Source organism: Chelonoidis abingdonii, chromosome 7 (genome assembly GCF_003597395.2).
Source record: "Chelonoidis abingdonii isolate Lonesome George chromosome 7, CheloAbing_2.0, whole genome shotgun sequence".
NCBI classification, from domain to species: domain Eukaryota; kingdom Metazoa; phylum Chordata; order Testudines; family Testudinidae; genus Chelonoidis; species Chelonoidis abingdonii.
The window spans coordinates 64,974,963-64,992,616 of record NC_133775.1 but is presented as its reverse complement, the minus strand read 5'-3'; the positions used below and the strand labels follow the sequence as shown (position 1 = coordinate 64,992,616).

Genomic DNA, 17,654 nt, shown 5'->3' with positions numbered 1-17,654 from the left:
CGCGACCCTCTCCTGCTTGACCTGGCAAATCATGATCTTGTATTTAATGGTCTGTCACTATGAATGACTGCGGTATCTGAATGACCACAATTGACATGATAAATATACTATGACCTGATCTCTATGGGAGTCGGAAAGGAATTCTCCCCTCCTACTTTACTCAGTGAAGTGCACAATTGCCCAGAAGCATTATAGGAGGTTTACTTCATGCTCTTAAGCATCAGATATTGGCCAGTGCTGGAGGCAAGCTACGAGAAATGATAAACTAAGAGTCTGATCCAGTATATGGCTAAGCTATGTCCTATTAGCTCTTCACTGGAGGATTAATAGGAGAGAAATGTACTGAGAGAGGCAAGCCTTGTTGACCATATAGAAGCTGTTTTAGAAATTCAACTGCTATAAGTTTTCTTCCTAAACCATAACATATGCCATTCATACAGCAAAAGTGATACCTCACACATTCTTTTTTGCCTGTAAGCATGTAGACTAATGGATTATAAAATTACCAGGATACTTTATTTAGAGAATACTTTATTAGTTTCTGTAATCAAACCCATGTAAATAAGACCTTACATATTTAATACAGTGTATTACCCCTGTACAAATGGAAAAAAAATTAAGTTGAACATTTCTAGACCAATATGGCTGTTAATTTCTGTACAATGCCAACTCACAGTACAAGTGGGATATTTTTTCCGAAGTTGACATCACAGCTAAAGTTTCCAAAATTCAAATTATATATATATTTATATAAAAAGATAACCAATAGCAATTCACTAGGCATCAATAGCAGCAACAGCCTTTCCAGCTTCTGCAGTCATCTGAACAAAATTATACACATTAGACTTTCAGCATACGTCTTTCCAAAGAGTAAAAAACAAAAAATCCCAGAAAAAAACAGCAAATTCTGTTATTGATGTGGTACCTGGTGCCTTTTATTAGCTTCTCAATCATTGTCTGGAAGAAAACATTATTAAAAACAGCTCTGGTATAGCACAGTCACTACTACATATCATAAGCAGGTACAGGATATCTTACATTCACAGAAGTATCATACAGTACTGTCCTACAGCTATAATAATAGAGGATACAATGAAAAAGGCATTATTTGACTTGATTTCTACGTTCCAGCACACAGTGGGCAAGGAGGTGGTGCGATGCAGCTCTGACATAAGAATGCACCTTTGTAGATAAGGTTCTCTTTACTCTGATAAAGTTTCTCTTTAATCTAGCAGCACAGTTCTAAGTGCTCATTGCTCTATACAGACAAAAGCTGGAAACTGGTTAAAGACTACTGGCTTCATACAAGGATAGCCAAACAGAGGTGAACAGAACTCATTTGACTATTAATGCAATTAGGTTTTTAAATCCAGGGGTGAACGTCTGAGGGGGTATGGGTGTAGAGAGTAGAGTGCGTGCCAAGCGACACTTTACTGTCGTGATCTAAATACATCATATCAACCAAAAGCAACAGCAGTCAAACACTGCCTTTTTAGGGAAATCTGACACGTCAATGTCACTAATTGTGTTCTATTACTTTAGATGCCAGGTGGTGAAGGATAAGCTACTATATGTGACTTGCCAATTATATTAATTCTCATTTCTTTATTGCAAAACAGCAGCCTCTCAAGTCACTAAAAAAGTAAAAATAAACACACCTTAGTCTGTCCAGCACTGTCTTCAGACTGCATGATCGGAGAGAGACAGCTTATAAAAGATGTAGTAGCAGCCAAAGAACAGCAGAGCATGAATAAAAGAGTATTCATCCTCCCAGCTCTTCAGCCACCTTCTCCCCTGCTGTGCTATTTCCCATTATGTATCTGGATGGCATACAGATGTGTATGTCAATATATCCACATACACTCCACCAAAGGCAGACCTCATGCTATGTTAGAGAAGCTGCAAGCCTGAAGAGATTGAGAGCTTTATTGGACCTGCAGCTCTTTATGTCTGTCAATGCCAGTAGGGTCTATCTCCCTTTATACTGTCTGGAGCCATGACAGGATAGAAGACCACTGTTTTGCCCTTTGGGCTACGGGTTCATGCTGCTGTCATATCTCCCCCCGCCACCCCAGCTTCATAGAAACACAGCCTTTAAGATTTTGTTTCTTCTGTCTTGATTGCCTGAGGTTTGATTGGTCCAGTTCTAACAGGTTTTGTGGTGGCAGCAGGCACAGGGGCGGGCTTTTCCTCCACTTTGTCCTGGCAGACCCCTGAGGAGTCCGTCATTGCCTCAGTGGGTTTGCTTCCACTTTCGTCCACTTTTTGAGCTTTGCCTCCTGTTGGTTTGCTCGGTTGTTGCTGCTCAGAGAAAAACCTGTGTGTGGATTGAAGAACTTCTGCTCTTTGCTTCGCCTTAAAAAAAGGGAAAAAAACATTTACTGATAGAACATTAAGATAAAGGTATTTATTTCTTGTAGGGGTTACATTTTAAAAAAGTTTCACGATCAATCAGATTCATCAGGATTTCCCCAAAGGGCAACATCTTGCTATGCTTTTAGTTTCTTCCCCAGGCACCCCCGGGCTTGAAAATGTGTCTCAATATAAAAATAAAGGTAGTGGTATGCCCAATCTTCCCTTGCCCTTCCTGCAGCCATTTCTAAACCCCTTTCCCATCTGGATACATTTGGAAACATTTTGCTGACCTGGATCCCACTAAGTCCAAGATCTATTTTTAGGGAACGTTTAGAAACTCTGAAAACTGCAAAAAATCTTCAATTATAAATAAAACGTTAGACATCATAACACCACAAGCCCTTAATGTAAGTGGTCCTAGTACATGCCTTTCTCCCCCCTCTGCCCCCGCCTTGTCTGACACTGGGAACGCTGACTTTGTCACCCACTTCCTCTAGCACTACTGTGACTCTGTCAGTACTAACAAGGGTTGTACAAGTGCAGACCAGCTGCCAGCTTTTTGCCATTGCATCTTCTAGACTTGTTCTGAGCAGGGTTATGTGACAGTGGCAAAAATGTTGGCAACTACCCTACACCAACAGTCTCACTGTCACTAGAGCAACAGTGGACAATTTCAGAAACTCTACAGTGCCAAAACAGCCATAATGTCCTGATTCAAAATTCTCCTCACACCTGAAGACATCCCACCACTCCCCTAACAACACACAGAAGCTGTTGCCTAGACTGGGTTAATTATGGTTTCTCTCAGACTATATACACACTACAGCTTAAGTCAGTATAAGTTATGTTGCTCCAGGGTGTGAATAAGCCACCATCCTGAGCAACCTTAAATTACACCGGCTTACCATGGACAGCAGAAGAGCTTTTTCCAACTGACACAGCTACCGGCTGGAGTAATTAAGTCGATGCAAGAGCTCTTTGCCATTGGCTTAGAGAGTCTGCACTAGCTGCACTACAGTGATAGCCTCAGTTACTGCCATTTTCCCAGGCTTGCAAGGTATGTAATTTAAGCCACTTGGTTACACGGAGCAAACTGCAATTTTACCCTTGCTCCTTTCTCTGTAAGGAATAGCACTATGCTGCCTAACGGCAGGATTCTATAACCCTTATTCACACTGAGCAGCACCCATACAAACACCCACTAAAGTCAAGGGACTGCTCATGTAAGTGCTACTCAACTCCAGTAGGAGTTGCACTCCTCAGGCCCTCTGCAAGCAAGTCCACTGTACAACACAAAAGTAATATGCTATCAAGAATGCTATGCATTTATAAGCAGGACCCCAAAACACTCTGAACATCAATACTCCTGTGGATCGGTATTCTATCGATTTTACAGATGGGGCAGAGAGATTGCCGTTCCTCCGTGTAAAAATGGGAAAACAATCCAAGAATCCCAGCCCCTAGTCTACTCTACTGTAATGACTAACCAACTTTTCATGCAAGTAACGTAACCAACATTAATATTTATTAGTGATGGACCAACAGACTGTGGAGATACTTGCATTTTAAATAAAGCGGCACGGGGACTTAACTCCTCTGTGCAGATTTGTTAGTTAATTAAATCAGGATGTCTGAATGCTTTAATCACAAGTGACAAGGAATGACAGCAATGAATGTGAAATAATCATTCAAAGAATGTATATGGGGAGGTACAGAAAACAAGACTATGCAAGATTTATGTTTGCTGTCTTTTGAGGGCAAACTCAGATGTGACTGGCCTAATTCAGGATCAAATTTTATAGACGGATTAAGAACTAGCCAATTCTGGATAACATTAAGCCTAATTTGTTAGAATTCTGGACTAGCTGTAGCCCTGATAGGTAATTATTTACAAACTAAAAATATCTATAATTTACGTGAAGGACAGCGAGAGTAACATCTCCCCAAATGCCTAGTTTTTTTTTTTTAAAAAGCTTGTTACATTACTTCTACACCCAGACACTGGAAGTGGCAACATAACTGAAGAAGAGTTCCTTTAGATGAAGTGCTATCCACATGGGTAACTCATTCTGCAGAATACAGGAAGATGTGTTAAGTGTATTATAATCTCATGGTGTCCCCACACAGACTCCCTGTGCCATTGCATCTGCTTCAGGAAATATCTTGCCTCATCATGAAGGGTCCCAAAGTGCTTTACAAGTTTTTATATATGTTGATTCACATCATCTACCGAAATGCAGCTGCCTCTTGGGTGGAATATGCCAGCTGTTTAAACAGTTTATAACAGGAATTGAGAAATAGGGAAAATATAATTCGGACACATTACCAAAATTGGAAGTTGGCCAGTATACATGGGGCTCATCACCTTGAGTGGCCACTAATAGTAGGACCTTGGGTTTTACATCTCATCCAAAATATGCAATCTCCTGAAGCCTAAACCTCAGATTTCCCTCAAGAATGGTAATTGTTTCATGGAGCCATCGGTCACAAAACCACCTGAGAATGGAAGCCTGCTGCCAATCACTACAGTTGCAATTCTTTAATAAAAATTTTTTAAAAATTTTTAAAAAAAGAGGGTGTGTGTGTTAGTTTTAGTTTTTAGTCTGTACTAAGACATGAAAAGGCTTGGATAAAGTGGTTAAGGGTCCAGAGGCATCGTAAGACACGGTTCATAGACACATTTTTGCCCTATGAGCTGTCAAGACTGAACTGGTGTTAACAGCACTGCTGTTCAAAATACTAACCTTTATGTCTTGTTCAGCCTTCATCGTAGCCTGGGCCTGATTGCCTCTGACTCCAGATAGTGATACACAAGGACCTCTGGCCACATGCTGTAAACGAGGGTGGCTCATAAGGCCTGTGGTCAGCTGAGGTGGCATCTGACTAGCCAGTGCCATTGGCGGCCTCTGAACAGGTGCTGGGAAGGTGTTAGTATGTGGGGCTCTTACCAATGGAGGGATCAGGTTAGGCTGAGAGAGAATCTAAGTGGGGGAAAAACAACAACAAAAAACATTTAGCAATTAGAAAATTGCCAACCAGATCATATGTTGGCTTCTCCTCAGAGGGGGAAAAACATGCCTGCTCTGCCAATAAATGCCAAGAAAGTAGGGGGATTTTTTTCCTCTGTTAAAACAGGCGATGCTTGGACTCTAGGAAAAACAGAACCCACAAGATGATGCTCTTGTGCTTAAAGTTGCTCTAACTCCTCAAAATTCTATATAAAAAAAAGTGTGTGTGTGGGGGGGAGAACCCAAAATTAAGGCATGTTACAAACCCTAGCAAGGCAGCACCTAAGGCATCACTAGTGAGAAAGTTCTCTCTGCACCTGGGAGCATTTAGTGAACCTTTTAATCAAAAATAACCAGACACAGAGATCCTTAAGTCAAACACTCTGAAATCAAACAGATGAATCCCAAAAAGAGTCCTTATCCACAGCATATATACCTCTACCTCGATATAACGCTGTCCTCGGGAGCCAAAAATATTTTACTGCATTATGGGTGAAACAGTGTTATATCGAACTTGCTTTGATCCACTGTGCGCAGCCCCGCCTCCCAGAGCACTGCTTTACTGCGTTATATCTGAATTTGTGTTATATCAGGTCACATTATATCAGGGTAGAGGTGTATCATTCTCTCTAGTGGCTCAACGACATCCAGTTATAACCTGAAACAGTTACTTTTTTCAGGTGTTCACTGGAATTTTTAAAAAATAAATCATACTTTGGAACACTTCAGAACTGCATCTCAGACAAATGACTAGGAATCTGCTTAGTTTTTAGAATCTTAAGTGTGCACTGGGACCCTTCGGAGATACTGAGTCCCCCACACTCCCATACAGTAGTGTGTATAGAAATGAAGTTGTTTGGAGCTGTGTGGGGAAGCCTGCAAGGCACCTACCTGTACTAGAACTACTCAACCTAGTGCTATTAAGTGTCTCACTTTCTTATGCACCGATGTCCCTGAAAATTAAAATGCATGAAACACCAGAAAACCTGCATTAACTAGCAAGGTTAACAACATGTTTGCATTTAACTTGAATTCAGTTGCTTGATAAAGAACATTCTTTATTCAATTTAGGGCTTATACTTTTAACCCATAAAAATAAAAACAGTGCCCACAGGTGAGAAGAATTATAAAGTCACAGGATTAACTGAGGTATAGAAAAGCAAGTTTGCTTTCAGGAAGCCATCAGTTTCCCACCTGGGGTGCGAATTGTGCAGGAAATGGCTGTGTCATTCTTACAGCAGCAGCTGCTGACTGAAACTGCTTCTGGTAGACAATGCTGTTCATTTTATTGGACTGGTTGTTAGGACTTGTAGAAGCGGCCCTTGAAAAGAAACCAACACCAATTAGAATCAAGACATTGCTATCATCACAAGGATGCTTTTGTAATTAGCACCTCCCAGCTGAAATCTGAGCTCAAAGGAAAACTAGTATCAGATATTCCCTAGCAAATATCTTTAGGATCCTCAAGGCAAATGAAGCCAGAATGGTAGCAAGTTAATATGGCAACCCAAAGGGGAAATAGCTGAGAGTCAGAATTACTGAACAGAATGAGCAATAGAACACAGAAGAAAAGTAAATGTTTTGGCCACAGACTTTACCTAGTGCCCCCACTATAAACAATCTCAGGCCTGGTCTACACTAAGGGGGGCGGGGGAAGTGTCAATGTAAGATACGCAACTTCAGCTATGAGGATAGCATAGCTGAAGTTAATGTATCTTAGTTCGACTTACCTCCCATCCTCACGGCACGCGATTGACAGCTGCGGCTCCCCTGTCGACTCCGCTGCCGCCTCACGCCCTGGTGGAGTTCCGGAGTCGACGGGGAGTGCATTTGAGGATCAATTTATCGCATCTCATCTAGACGTGATAAATCGATCCCTGATAGATTGATCACTACCCGCCAATCTGGCGGATAGTGTGGACGTACCCTCAGACTCAGTAAGCAAGACTGTTTGCTGTGTGTGGTAAGGTCCACCCCTCCATCTTTTTTTTGTCCATTCCACTCCCTTCATATTGTTTGATTCAGATCCTAAGCTTCTCAGCACTGGGGCCTGTGACACACCAAGTACACATGTAGGACAGTTGATGCTCCCTAATTGTTTCCATTCTGACCCTCTCTCTTGCTCATAGCTTTCTGAAACTTTTGTTTTCAGGCTGAAGTTCTCCAGGTGTGGGATGATTTTTTTTAGTTTTTGTGAGAAGTAAAACCATGTCCCTCCATTACCATTTTTTTCTGTAACATTTTGAACAGCCAAGCCAAAACAGATGAAGTTTGAAAGTTGATTTTTTAAGAATGCAACAGCCTTCACCAAGTAATAGTACATGGCCTCAGTCGTGAGGAAATGGGGTTTGATTTGCTTTAAATATCATGTATTACACATGTGCAATATATTTTTGTTAAGATTGCTACACGAGCACTGATGTACAGCATGTGCGTGTGCACAGCTAAACTAAGTTACTCAAATGTTTTACTAGTTTAAGTCGGTTTATTCCTACAATTTTCAACCTGAACAAGTTTAAAATACTATAACTCTGTGGCTCTCTGGAGTCTTCCAGCCCATCTGCCCCAACTGCATGCTGGCCCAATGAAGATGAGTGGGCCCGAGGCCTCCTTCAATATACCTTGGGTTCTGTTAAGGTGTGCAACAGAAGGGGTCTCTGCAGAAGACCATAAAGTGCATGGGACAGGGCATTTCAGTAATTTCTCAAATATTTCCTGATTGCTGATTTTACACATTAACTGCCTTTTCTTTGCAACCCATCAGAATATTGGAGTCATGAAGACTGATGCTCCTTTTAATATTTTCTCCCTCATCACCCCATCAAAATCTTCTTGCAATGAAAAATTGGAATTTCCATTCAAAATCTGTATTAAACACTGAAGAAGTACAATTCAAGGGATATTGTCAACTCAGGTAGTCCATTTTCTAACTACAGAAGGTACAAAATTTTCAGTCCAATTACCACAGCGGAAAGAAGCTACTCACAGATTTAGATGGCTTCATCTGCATATCTGAAAAAACTGTGTCGCTATTATTTTCTCCTTTGTATAAAGCAACTAGTTTTTATCTTGCTGAAAAGACCTTAAGCTAAGCAGGGAACCGAAAATCCCTTGACAGTCTCTCCCCTCATCCCTATCAGGAAGGTTTCAGGAAATAATACTAAAAGGCTGCTCAATCAGAAACTGGAATTATTCAATAAAAATCAGAAATGACAAAATTAAAGTTGCACTTTAAGCCTTCAGTATTAAATGTTTTTAATTTATAGGCACATGCTCAAACAGTACTGTATACATTTCCCCTAAAATCTTAGGATACACATGAACTATTAAAATCAATAATTGTGTAAGAGAAAAAGATTACTAACATGATGCTGAACATTATACTCAAACTTACAGGAAAAATTTCAGAAGTACTGTATTTAATACAATATAATTGAAGACCATCTTAAATGAACACACACAAGGGGGAAGGGCAAGTGTGTCCATATGCACTTAGCTTTGGCATTTCCCAGTTGAGTACGCAACTATGAAATATACATATGTTTATAGGTCCAATCCAGGAGCTGCGCCACGGTTTTTGGCGCCCTAGGCACAGGGCCGGCTCACCGGCCCCGCGGCTCCGGTGGACCTCCCGCAGGCTTTCCTGTGGACGGTCCACTGGTCCCGCAGCTCCGGTGGACCTGCTGCAGGCGTGTCTGCGGATGCTCCACAAGAGCCGCGGGACCAGCGGACCCTCCGCAGTCACGCCTGTGGGAGGTCCACCGGAGCAGTCTGCCGCCCTCCCAAATCCTGGTGCCCTAGGCGACCGCCTAGGTCGCCTAAATGGAAGTGCCGGCCCTGGTCCAATCTTATAGTCTTGATGCAGCCAAAACTCCCAAGCCTCTCAATGGGAGTTTTGTCTGCTTCAGAACTGCAGGGTCTGTCACATGAGTAAGGATGGACAATTACAAAGATACAGGCAATGAATCAGTACTGTAATCACAATTTTTTTTATTTCTGAATAAAAAACAAATTATCTTGTGTTACACACACAAAAAAACAAGAAAGCAGAAACGCTCTTCGCACAAAACCCTAAAAACATTCCCAGACAACTGACTCTGTACATAAGCATCTTAACACAATTATTGTAATCTAATAGAACATTAAGCTTCAGTGACTGAAACCAACCAAGGAAATTGGAAGTGAAGAAGAGACTATATATGGCAGGTTAATTACCTGTCCACTAAATTTCAGCTATCTTGATGTCAACAAACTATGTACCAATATGTATTGATGCATTCAGAACCTCTACAGCCACAATATTATACAACAAAAAAACCCCAACATTGGGATGATTTGAGACTATTTAAAAAAAATCCAAGTAGTTAGATATTAAGGGCACATTGAGACTAAGTGGGCCCCATTCAGAATCAGACTTTTGCCCTTACAGGCCATACATTCAGCAAAGACCTAGGTAGTAGCACATGCCTGCGTCAACACTAGTGATATTAGGTTATACGAATGCTTGGGACTAAGATATACTTATTTCCAGGACACAATCAGAACATGTCAATACAAAAATGCTTTGAGGTTGTTCACCAATTGACATAAAATTGGGGATCCACCTGAGTGTCTACGTTGTATTAAGGGGGAAAACCACAGTCAAGAAATGGAACAACTAACAGAAATATAACCTCCTGTTAAAATAAAGCACACAAAACACTGAGGGCTGATACAGGTGAGATGTCCATATTGTGCAAAAGTGAATCTGAATTACAATTCATTTGTAGTCTTCACAGGCAGTGTACATTTACATTCCTCTGAAATCTTCAAAACTTTCTAGCTCTATTTCTGCATTGTTTTTTAAAATTTTTTAGTGCCTGCAAGTCATTGTCACCTCAGTTTTTGAAAATACACCCTTCTCCTTACCCCAGCTGCAGTCAGTCTGGGTTACAATACAATCTATTTCAAGCCCAGTAACTGGGGGGAAGAAAAAAAACTTTCTAGAACCAAAACCACCTTCTCTTGTGGAAGGGAAACAGAGAGGTACAGGCTGAAGTCATTACAATCTTCATCCCCTGTATGTTGAAGAAGCGAAAAATCCTACTGGTTCTTATTAATTTCCCAATTTTCACATACCAGAAGATTAATATAAAATAAAGAGGGTCCTTCTCCTTTTGCTACTTTTGACATCTCTGGCCTGATGTAATACCAATTTGTGTAGGATTTCTTAAATTCAGTTGTTCAGACAGCCAATAAAAAAACCCACAAAGTACTTCAGATTTTCCATTAACACCTAGTAGCCATAGATGGTTACAGTATGTCCTGTTTTCTAGCTTTTTCTATTAAAGGTTTTTCCCTCAAGTAGCACTGTGAGCAGTCTCAAAAAGCTGTGTACTGGCAACATAAACCTCAACTTTGCTAAATTTGCCTGCAAAATCTGACACACTTTTTCCTACATCAGCCAAATAAATGTGCAAGCCAGTCTACATACTAATTTCAGAGCTTAAGAACAGTTGGTAAATCCTGCACTGAAATGCAAGACTCCATCAGAGTTGCTGTCACTATGTTTTCTTTCTAAGGTGCGGGGTTTTAAGAAGGGCTTTAGTTTATGCCCTAGGTCATGAAGACAACCTTCAGTGTGGGTAAGAGAGTTTTACCTTAAATTGAATATATTCTAAAACCTACCCCAGTGCCATCCCAAAAAGTCTTTTCTGTCACTAGTATGTGTTTTTTCGCCACTATGCTCCCAGGAATCACTTCTAAAAATTGTTCAGTGACATTTCAAATTTCATTCACAAATTAAAAAAAATAATCTTGATGTTTCAGGGCAGTACCCTTCTGGCATAACTGTTAGCAGACCTGATGACATACTGTAATGCTGCACAAAGATTGTTGATTGTTTAAGCATTACCATTTTGAAGTATTCATAGCCTTCACCCTCCCCCATTAACATTCATCTCTTTCAAAGAATTGATTGGTCGTGCATGAGCAAACAGCTAGTTACAATACTTAACACAGAACTGATTTTATATGAAATTCTGAGCTTAAAAAGGCTCATTTACCGGAAAGGACTGGAGTTTGGAGTGGTGCTTCTACCAGTAACTGGTGGAGTTCCTGGTTTAACATCAATGCCGCTTCCAAAGGCCTTAAGATCCATTTCTGACATCTGGAGAAAAATTATTAACAGGTTAGCCCAAATGCATAACTTGTGGTTTAACACAAGTGCATCACTTATAAGGACAACCACAAATGGCCTATTCTATCCAGGCTGCTATTATGATGGGAAAAAAATAGTTGCTTGCAACCGAAGAACATTCAAGCACATGGCTGTCCTTCCCTGCATGCAATTACTCCTCATGACAGGGAAAGAGGTTACTCACCCTGTGCAGTAACTGTAGTTTGAGATGTGTCTCCCTATTAAAGCTCCAACTTTATGTAAGTATGTGCCCTACGTGTCTTCGATTAGAGATTTTCATTAGCAGTGTCCATTCAGCTTGTGCATGTGCTACTGATTTCCTCAAGCCCCATGCTGAGGCTATATCAGGCTGTACAGGTGAACCGTTCTCAATTCCTTCTCCATTCCTGAGTCTCAGAAGGAAACTTTGAAGCAGAGGGAAAGGAGGATGGGTAATGGAGCACCCAGAGGGGGACATCTCAAAAAAGAGGTTCCCACTCTGTGCGGTAACTGTTATAAGTAGTGTCCCTATGAGTGCTCCACTTCAAAAGGAGCAGTAGCCCCATGAGGAGGGGGAAGCTTCCGAGTTGAGTCAATTACAGAGGAAAGAAATGCATTGCCAACTGCTGAATCAGATCTGGAGGCACTGATTAAAAGAGTGTCTGGAGACGGTATCTGCCAAAGACCATGTAGCAGCTCTGCAGACTTTAGCTGACACACCAACAGGAGAATGAGATGTTCACAGCAGTGTAACAAATTGTAATGTACCCAGAAATCCATTCTGAAAACCTTTGGGTAGAAAGAGCACAGCCTTTTCATCTGTTTGCCAACTAAACCAACAGTTAATGGAGTTACTAAATGCTTTAGTCCTACGTACAAAGAAGAATGCTCTTCTGACATCTAGAGTATGGAGCACAGTCTCCACACTGGACTTGTGAGATTTCTGAAAGAACACTTGCAGGTAAATGATCTGATTCAGATGAACTCAGAGGACACTTTAGGAAGGAACTTGGAATGCAGACGTAAGGAAACCTTATCCTTATAGAAAATTGTGAAAGGAGGATCTGCCATTAAGGCCCCATCTCTCTGACTCTGTGGGCTGAGGTAATAGCAACCAGGAAGGCTGTTTTCATAGAGAAATCCGATAAATAGCAAGTTGCCATCAGTTAGACGGAAGACTTATAAGATGTAAGAAACAAATTAAAGGTTTCAAACAGAAGTAGGGACTTTCACTGAGAGATTTCCCAGGCCTTCCATGAACCTTGCAGATGTTGGCTCAGCAAACATGGAGAACCCCTCAATAGTGGTATGAAAGGCTGTTAAAGGCTGCCAGATAACTCTTGAGAGAACTACGTTACAGCCCTGTTTTCTTTAGATGTAGCAGGTACTCCAGAACAAGGAGTGGGGCAGAATTTGGGACTGTCTCCTGGAGTTCACACCAGCGACTAAATTGTCTTCACTTGTGAAGGCAAGTATTTCTGGTAGAATCTTTCCTACTATTTAATATATGTTGTACCTCTGGAAACAGAACAACTCTAGTCCCATGAACCATCAGTCCCTGGAAAAATCATGGAGCATGTCCTCAAGGAATCAATTCTAAAGCTCTTAGAGGAGAGGAAAGTGATCAGAAACAGTCAGCATGGATTCACCAAGGGCAAGTCATGCCTGACTAACCTAATTGCCTTCTATGAGGAGATAACTGGGTCTGTGGATGAGGGGAAAGCAGTGGACATGTTATTCCTTGACTTTAGGAAAGCTTTTGATATGGTCTCCCACAGTATTCTTGCCAGCAAGTTAAAGAAGTATAGGCTGGATGAATGGACTATAAGGTGGATAGAAAGCTGGCTAGATCATCGTGCTCATCAGGTAGTGATCAATGGCTTCATGTCTAGTTGGCAACCGGTTTCAAGTGGAGTGCCCCAAGGGTTGGTCCTGGGGACGGTTTTGTTCAGTATCTCATTCCATGATCTGGAGATGGCCGTGGACTTGCACCGCTCGCCCTTGCATGCCTAAACTGGGAGGAGTGTAGTACGCTGGAGTGAGGTGGATAGGATACATGAGGGACCTAGACAATTAGAAGATCTGGGGGCAAAAGTCCTTGTTTGAACCTCACCAGGTTAAGTGCTAGAGTTCCTGCACTTTAGGATGAAAAACCCATTCATGTTTACATAGCTAGGACCAAATGCTAAGGAAAGCAGTTTCTGCAGAAAAAGACCTAGTGGGTTACCAAGTGGACGCGATAGCTGGATACAGTCAAGTCAAGTGTGCCCTTTTTGCCTAAGAAGTGGCTTAACGGCATTTTGGGTCGTTATAAGTAGGGGCATTGCTAGTAGATCTAGGGACTGTGATCATCCCCTCTATTCCAAAGCATGGTGAGCTCATCTTACGGAGTAACTGTGTTCATATTTGGGTCCCACACTAACAAGTGTGGAAAATTGTAAACAAGTCCAATGCGGACGGGCATAAAAATGATTAGGGGATTGGAACAATGACTTATGAGGATGAAGGCTGAAGGGAACTGGGATTTTTAGTGCTGCAGAAGAGAAAGAATGAGGGGAATCTGAAGCTGTTTCGCTATCTGAAAGGCGGTTCCAAAGAGGATGGATCTAGACTGTTCTCAGTGGTACCAGATGACAGAACAAGGAGTAATGGTCTCAAGTTGCAGTGGGGGAGGTTTAGGTTGGATATTAGAAAAAACTTTTTCACTAGGAGGGTGGTGAAGACTGGAATGGGGTACCTAAGGAGGTGGCAGAATTTCCTTCCTTAGGAGGTTTTTAAGGTCAGGCTTGACAAAGCCCTGGCTAGGATGATTTAGTTGGGAATTGGCCTTGCTTTGAGCAGGGGAATGGACTAGACCTCCTGAGGTCCCTTCCAACCCTGATATTCTATGAAAACGATCCTCACCTACAACAAAATGCAGGAACCTTCTGTAGGACGAGCGTATTGGTCAAGGGCCAAAACCCAACCCACTGAATTTACAGAAGGAATTACAGCTGCCAGAGAATCACCATCCTGAACTTCTGAGGCCTCATGAGTTGGTTTAGGAATCTTAGATCTAGAATTGGTCTCCACCTTCTGTTTTAATTTAGTACAAATAAATACCTCAGTAGAAGCCTTTCCTCCATGCTGACTGGGGACGAGTTCTATTGTTCCTAAACAAAGAAGGAAGTGTATTTCCTGTCTGAACAGGGACTCATGAGAGGAGTCCATGAAGGGGGATGGAAAAGTGGAATGAGGAGGCCGAAGGTAAGTAAAATGGATGGCGTAGCATGATATTATTTCCATCACCCATTTGCCGAAGGTGATACACCCCCATGCTGGTCGGAAATGGGAGAATCGGTCTCCAAATGGAGGAAGGTGGGCAAAACATTATAGTTGGCAAGCGAACAGAAGTGGGGGGTTTGAACCTTTGACCATCCCATCAAAACGGACACTGTGATAATGAAGGCTGCTGCACAGACATCAGCTGAGTTAGAAGGTCTCTTTCTTTGGAAGCTGTCTCTTTCTAAGAGGTTCTGTTGGTCTCTGAAACCCAGAAATTGCATGAGACCGGATCTTTGAACTGTTCCTGATCTACTAAAACTTCCTTTTATTTGCAGGTGTGTAGACACCTAATGAGTGTAGCGTAGCCCCACAATCCTTAAGGGTACGCGACGACTCACTGGTATTTTCTACAAACAGACTGAGTCCATCAAATGGAAAATACTCTATCATATTCTGGACTTCTCTGGGGAAGCCAGATAGCTGTAAACCAGGAAGCCTTGATCATTACCACTGCTGTGGAGATAGTGCAACCCACTCTATCTGTAGCATCCAGAGTTGCTTGAAGAGATGTTCAGGCCAGTAATTGTCCCTCAGTCACTGTGACCTGAAACTGGTCCCTTTGGTTTGGCGGAAGTGTTCAATAAGCAATGCACACTGTTCACAACTACATAAAATATACTTTGCCATCAGCACTGGGTAATTTACAATACAAATCTGTAGGGCTGGCAATGAAAAGGATCTCTCCTAAGCAGGTCTAGGTGCTTCTGGTCTCTGTCATACGGAGTGGACTTATAATGATGTTGCTTGCTGGTTCATTAACTGCATCAACCACAGAGAGTTACGTGGAGAGTGAGAAGAACAAGGAAGTGTCCTTAGTGGATACGTAATTTTTTTTTTTTTTTTTAAATTGGCCCTTTTACATGTTGCCAATACTGTAGCCGGGACTTGCTAAATCATTTTCACAGTTTCCAGGACAGCCTCGTTGATAGGAAGAGCAATTCTGGATGGTGTCACAGAGTACAGAGTATACGTCATCTTGGGTTAGGATTATCTGTAGGGATTCTGCTACCTGCCTAACAAGATCATGGAACTGCTGAAAGTCATCTGCCATAGATGGAGCAGGAGGCACTACAGCTTCACCCGGAGAAGATGACAAAATGGTAGCTTGAGGAATGGCTTCTTCATCTGTTCTAGTTTCTTGGGTTTAAAATGTTTTCTCCTGTTGCTGAGGAGGAGAAGCTTGAGCCTCCCTATCATCCCAATAGGAGAAGGTTGGAGCCCTAGAAAACTGTCTGCAAGAAGCTGCCCAGGGATCCCAATCTGGCCACTGAGGACCACAAGGGGGAGAGAGTGGCATTTGGGTTTGCTCTCATCAGGAGTGGTGAGGTCCTTGAGTATCATCTCTACACCTCTAGGAAAGGGAGTACTGGAGGAATTCTTTGCCTCCACAGCACCAAGCTTCAAGGATGTCATCTCTGAGGACGCTGACCTAGTCAGGCAACAAGGTCTTTTTGAGGGGGGGTTTCTTGGGAGAGTAATTAGCGATCCTCTTCTTACGATGTTCGCAGGATCTCTCTTTTCTGGAAGACTGCTGTGCCTAGGTCGAAGGGGCGCTAGGCGTCACCAAGGAACAACATACAGGGGGTGACCTGGCTCTGAAGCGGGGCAAAGGGAATGCTCCATCATCAGTAGTCAGAGCCTGGTTTCTTGGTTCTTCCAAGCCTTAGATTTGAGGACTAAATATAGGTTACATTTCTGAGGGAAGTGCAATTCTCCCAGGCAGCAAAGGCACTTTGAGTGTCCATTGATGATTGGAATAGCCTCTCTGCATGAGAGGCAAAATTTAAACCCCAGTGATCAGGGTCATGCTCTCCCCAGAGAGGATTTCCCAGAGGAAAAGAAATTTTTTTTTTTTATAAAAAAGCACCACTACAAACTAAGAACTAGCTAGCTAAACTGGGATAAACAAGCACAGCAAAAGCTGACGCAAACACCATGCACACATGCCAAGCTCCATCTCAGGCTGAAGGGGCTACGAAAGGACTGAGGATGGCTTGCTTATACAGTCTGAGACAGCCTCGGTGTGGGGCACGAGGATATCAAAAGCGCACGAGTGGACTGAATGGACACTGTTAATGAAAATCCCCCATCGAAGGCATGTGGGGTACACAGGCACCTGAAGTGGAGCACCCATACGGACACTATTAGAAGAACAATTGATTATTTGAAGTTACCGCACAGGATTTCCAACTCCAGAGTCTTCAGCTTGCTGTGTAGGAAAAAGGGATTCCTGAACTAGCTTAAATTTTTGGCCTTCAGAATCTTAGTTGAGCACGACATTTTTCCATCTCTACTCAGGTACTGTACAGACCAACAGCCAGTATCCCGAGCATCTATATTCTAGTCAGAATTGTTCAAAAATGAAGATATCAAATAAGTCAGTGATGGAAATAAACCAGAAAAGAAAGAATGTACATGATCACATCTAAAAGGGTGAAGAAAATAGAGAAGCAACATGTCACCTCAACAGCAGAATCCCCAGACTCTGGAGTGGAGCAATGGATAAATGTGAATCTTGTGTGATATCTTCAAAACAGCAGAATTACAAACAATATCTCTAAAAGGAAAATTATTATCAGCACTTCATTCCCAGGGCTAGGAACTGAACAGTCTGAGGGAGGTATCAGAATAAAGCCAGACAATCGCTACACGCAGTACGCACAGAAAAGCCTGGTCAATGTCTAACAGCAGGGCTAGAACAAGTTATTTTTGTATGCACAAACGTGAGGCACAAAACAATAAATCTGTCTTAGCTATTTCTAATACACCTGTTGCCATGGTACCCAACAATCAGGGGACCGATCAGTGAC

The 17,654-nt window shown here is 42.1% G+C and overlaps 1 protein-coding gene across 13 annotated transcripts in view; it reads right to left on the bottom strand.

The window, feature by feature from the left end:
• Positions 1-514: 514 nt before the first annotated feature.
• PRRC2C (proline rich coiled-coil 2C) overlaps positions 515-17,654 on the bottom strand; it is a 128,049-nt gene continuing 110,909 nt past the window's right edge. For 7 of the 13 annotated variants that reach the window (XM_032806130.2, XM_032806139.2, XM_075067962.1 and 4 more), the window contains 4 exons: positions 11,408-11,511; positions 6,558-6,684; positions 5,100-5,336; positions 515-2,355 (listed from right to left, as the gene is read on the bottom strand). In XM_032806130.2, the coding sequence (XP_032662021.1) occupies positions 2,095-2,355; positions 5,100-5,336; positions 6,558-6,684; positions 11,408-11,511 (729 nt within the window). In that variant the 3' untranslated portion in view covers positions 515-2,094. The remainder of the gene's footprint in view (positions 2,356-5,099; positions 5,337-6,557; positions 6,685-11,407; positions 11,512-17,654) is intronic. The other 6 variants (XM_075067965.1, XM_032806140.2, XM_075067967.1 and 3 more) reach the window with 2 other exon arrangements.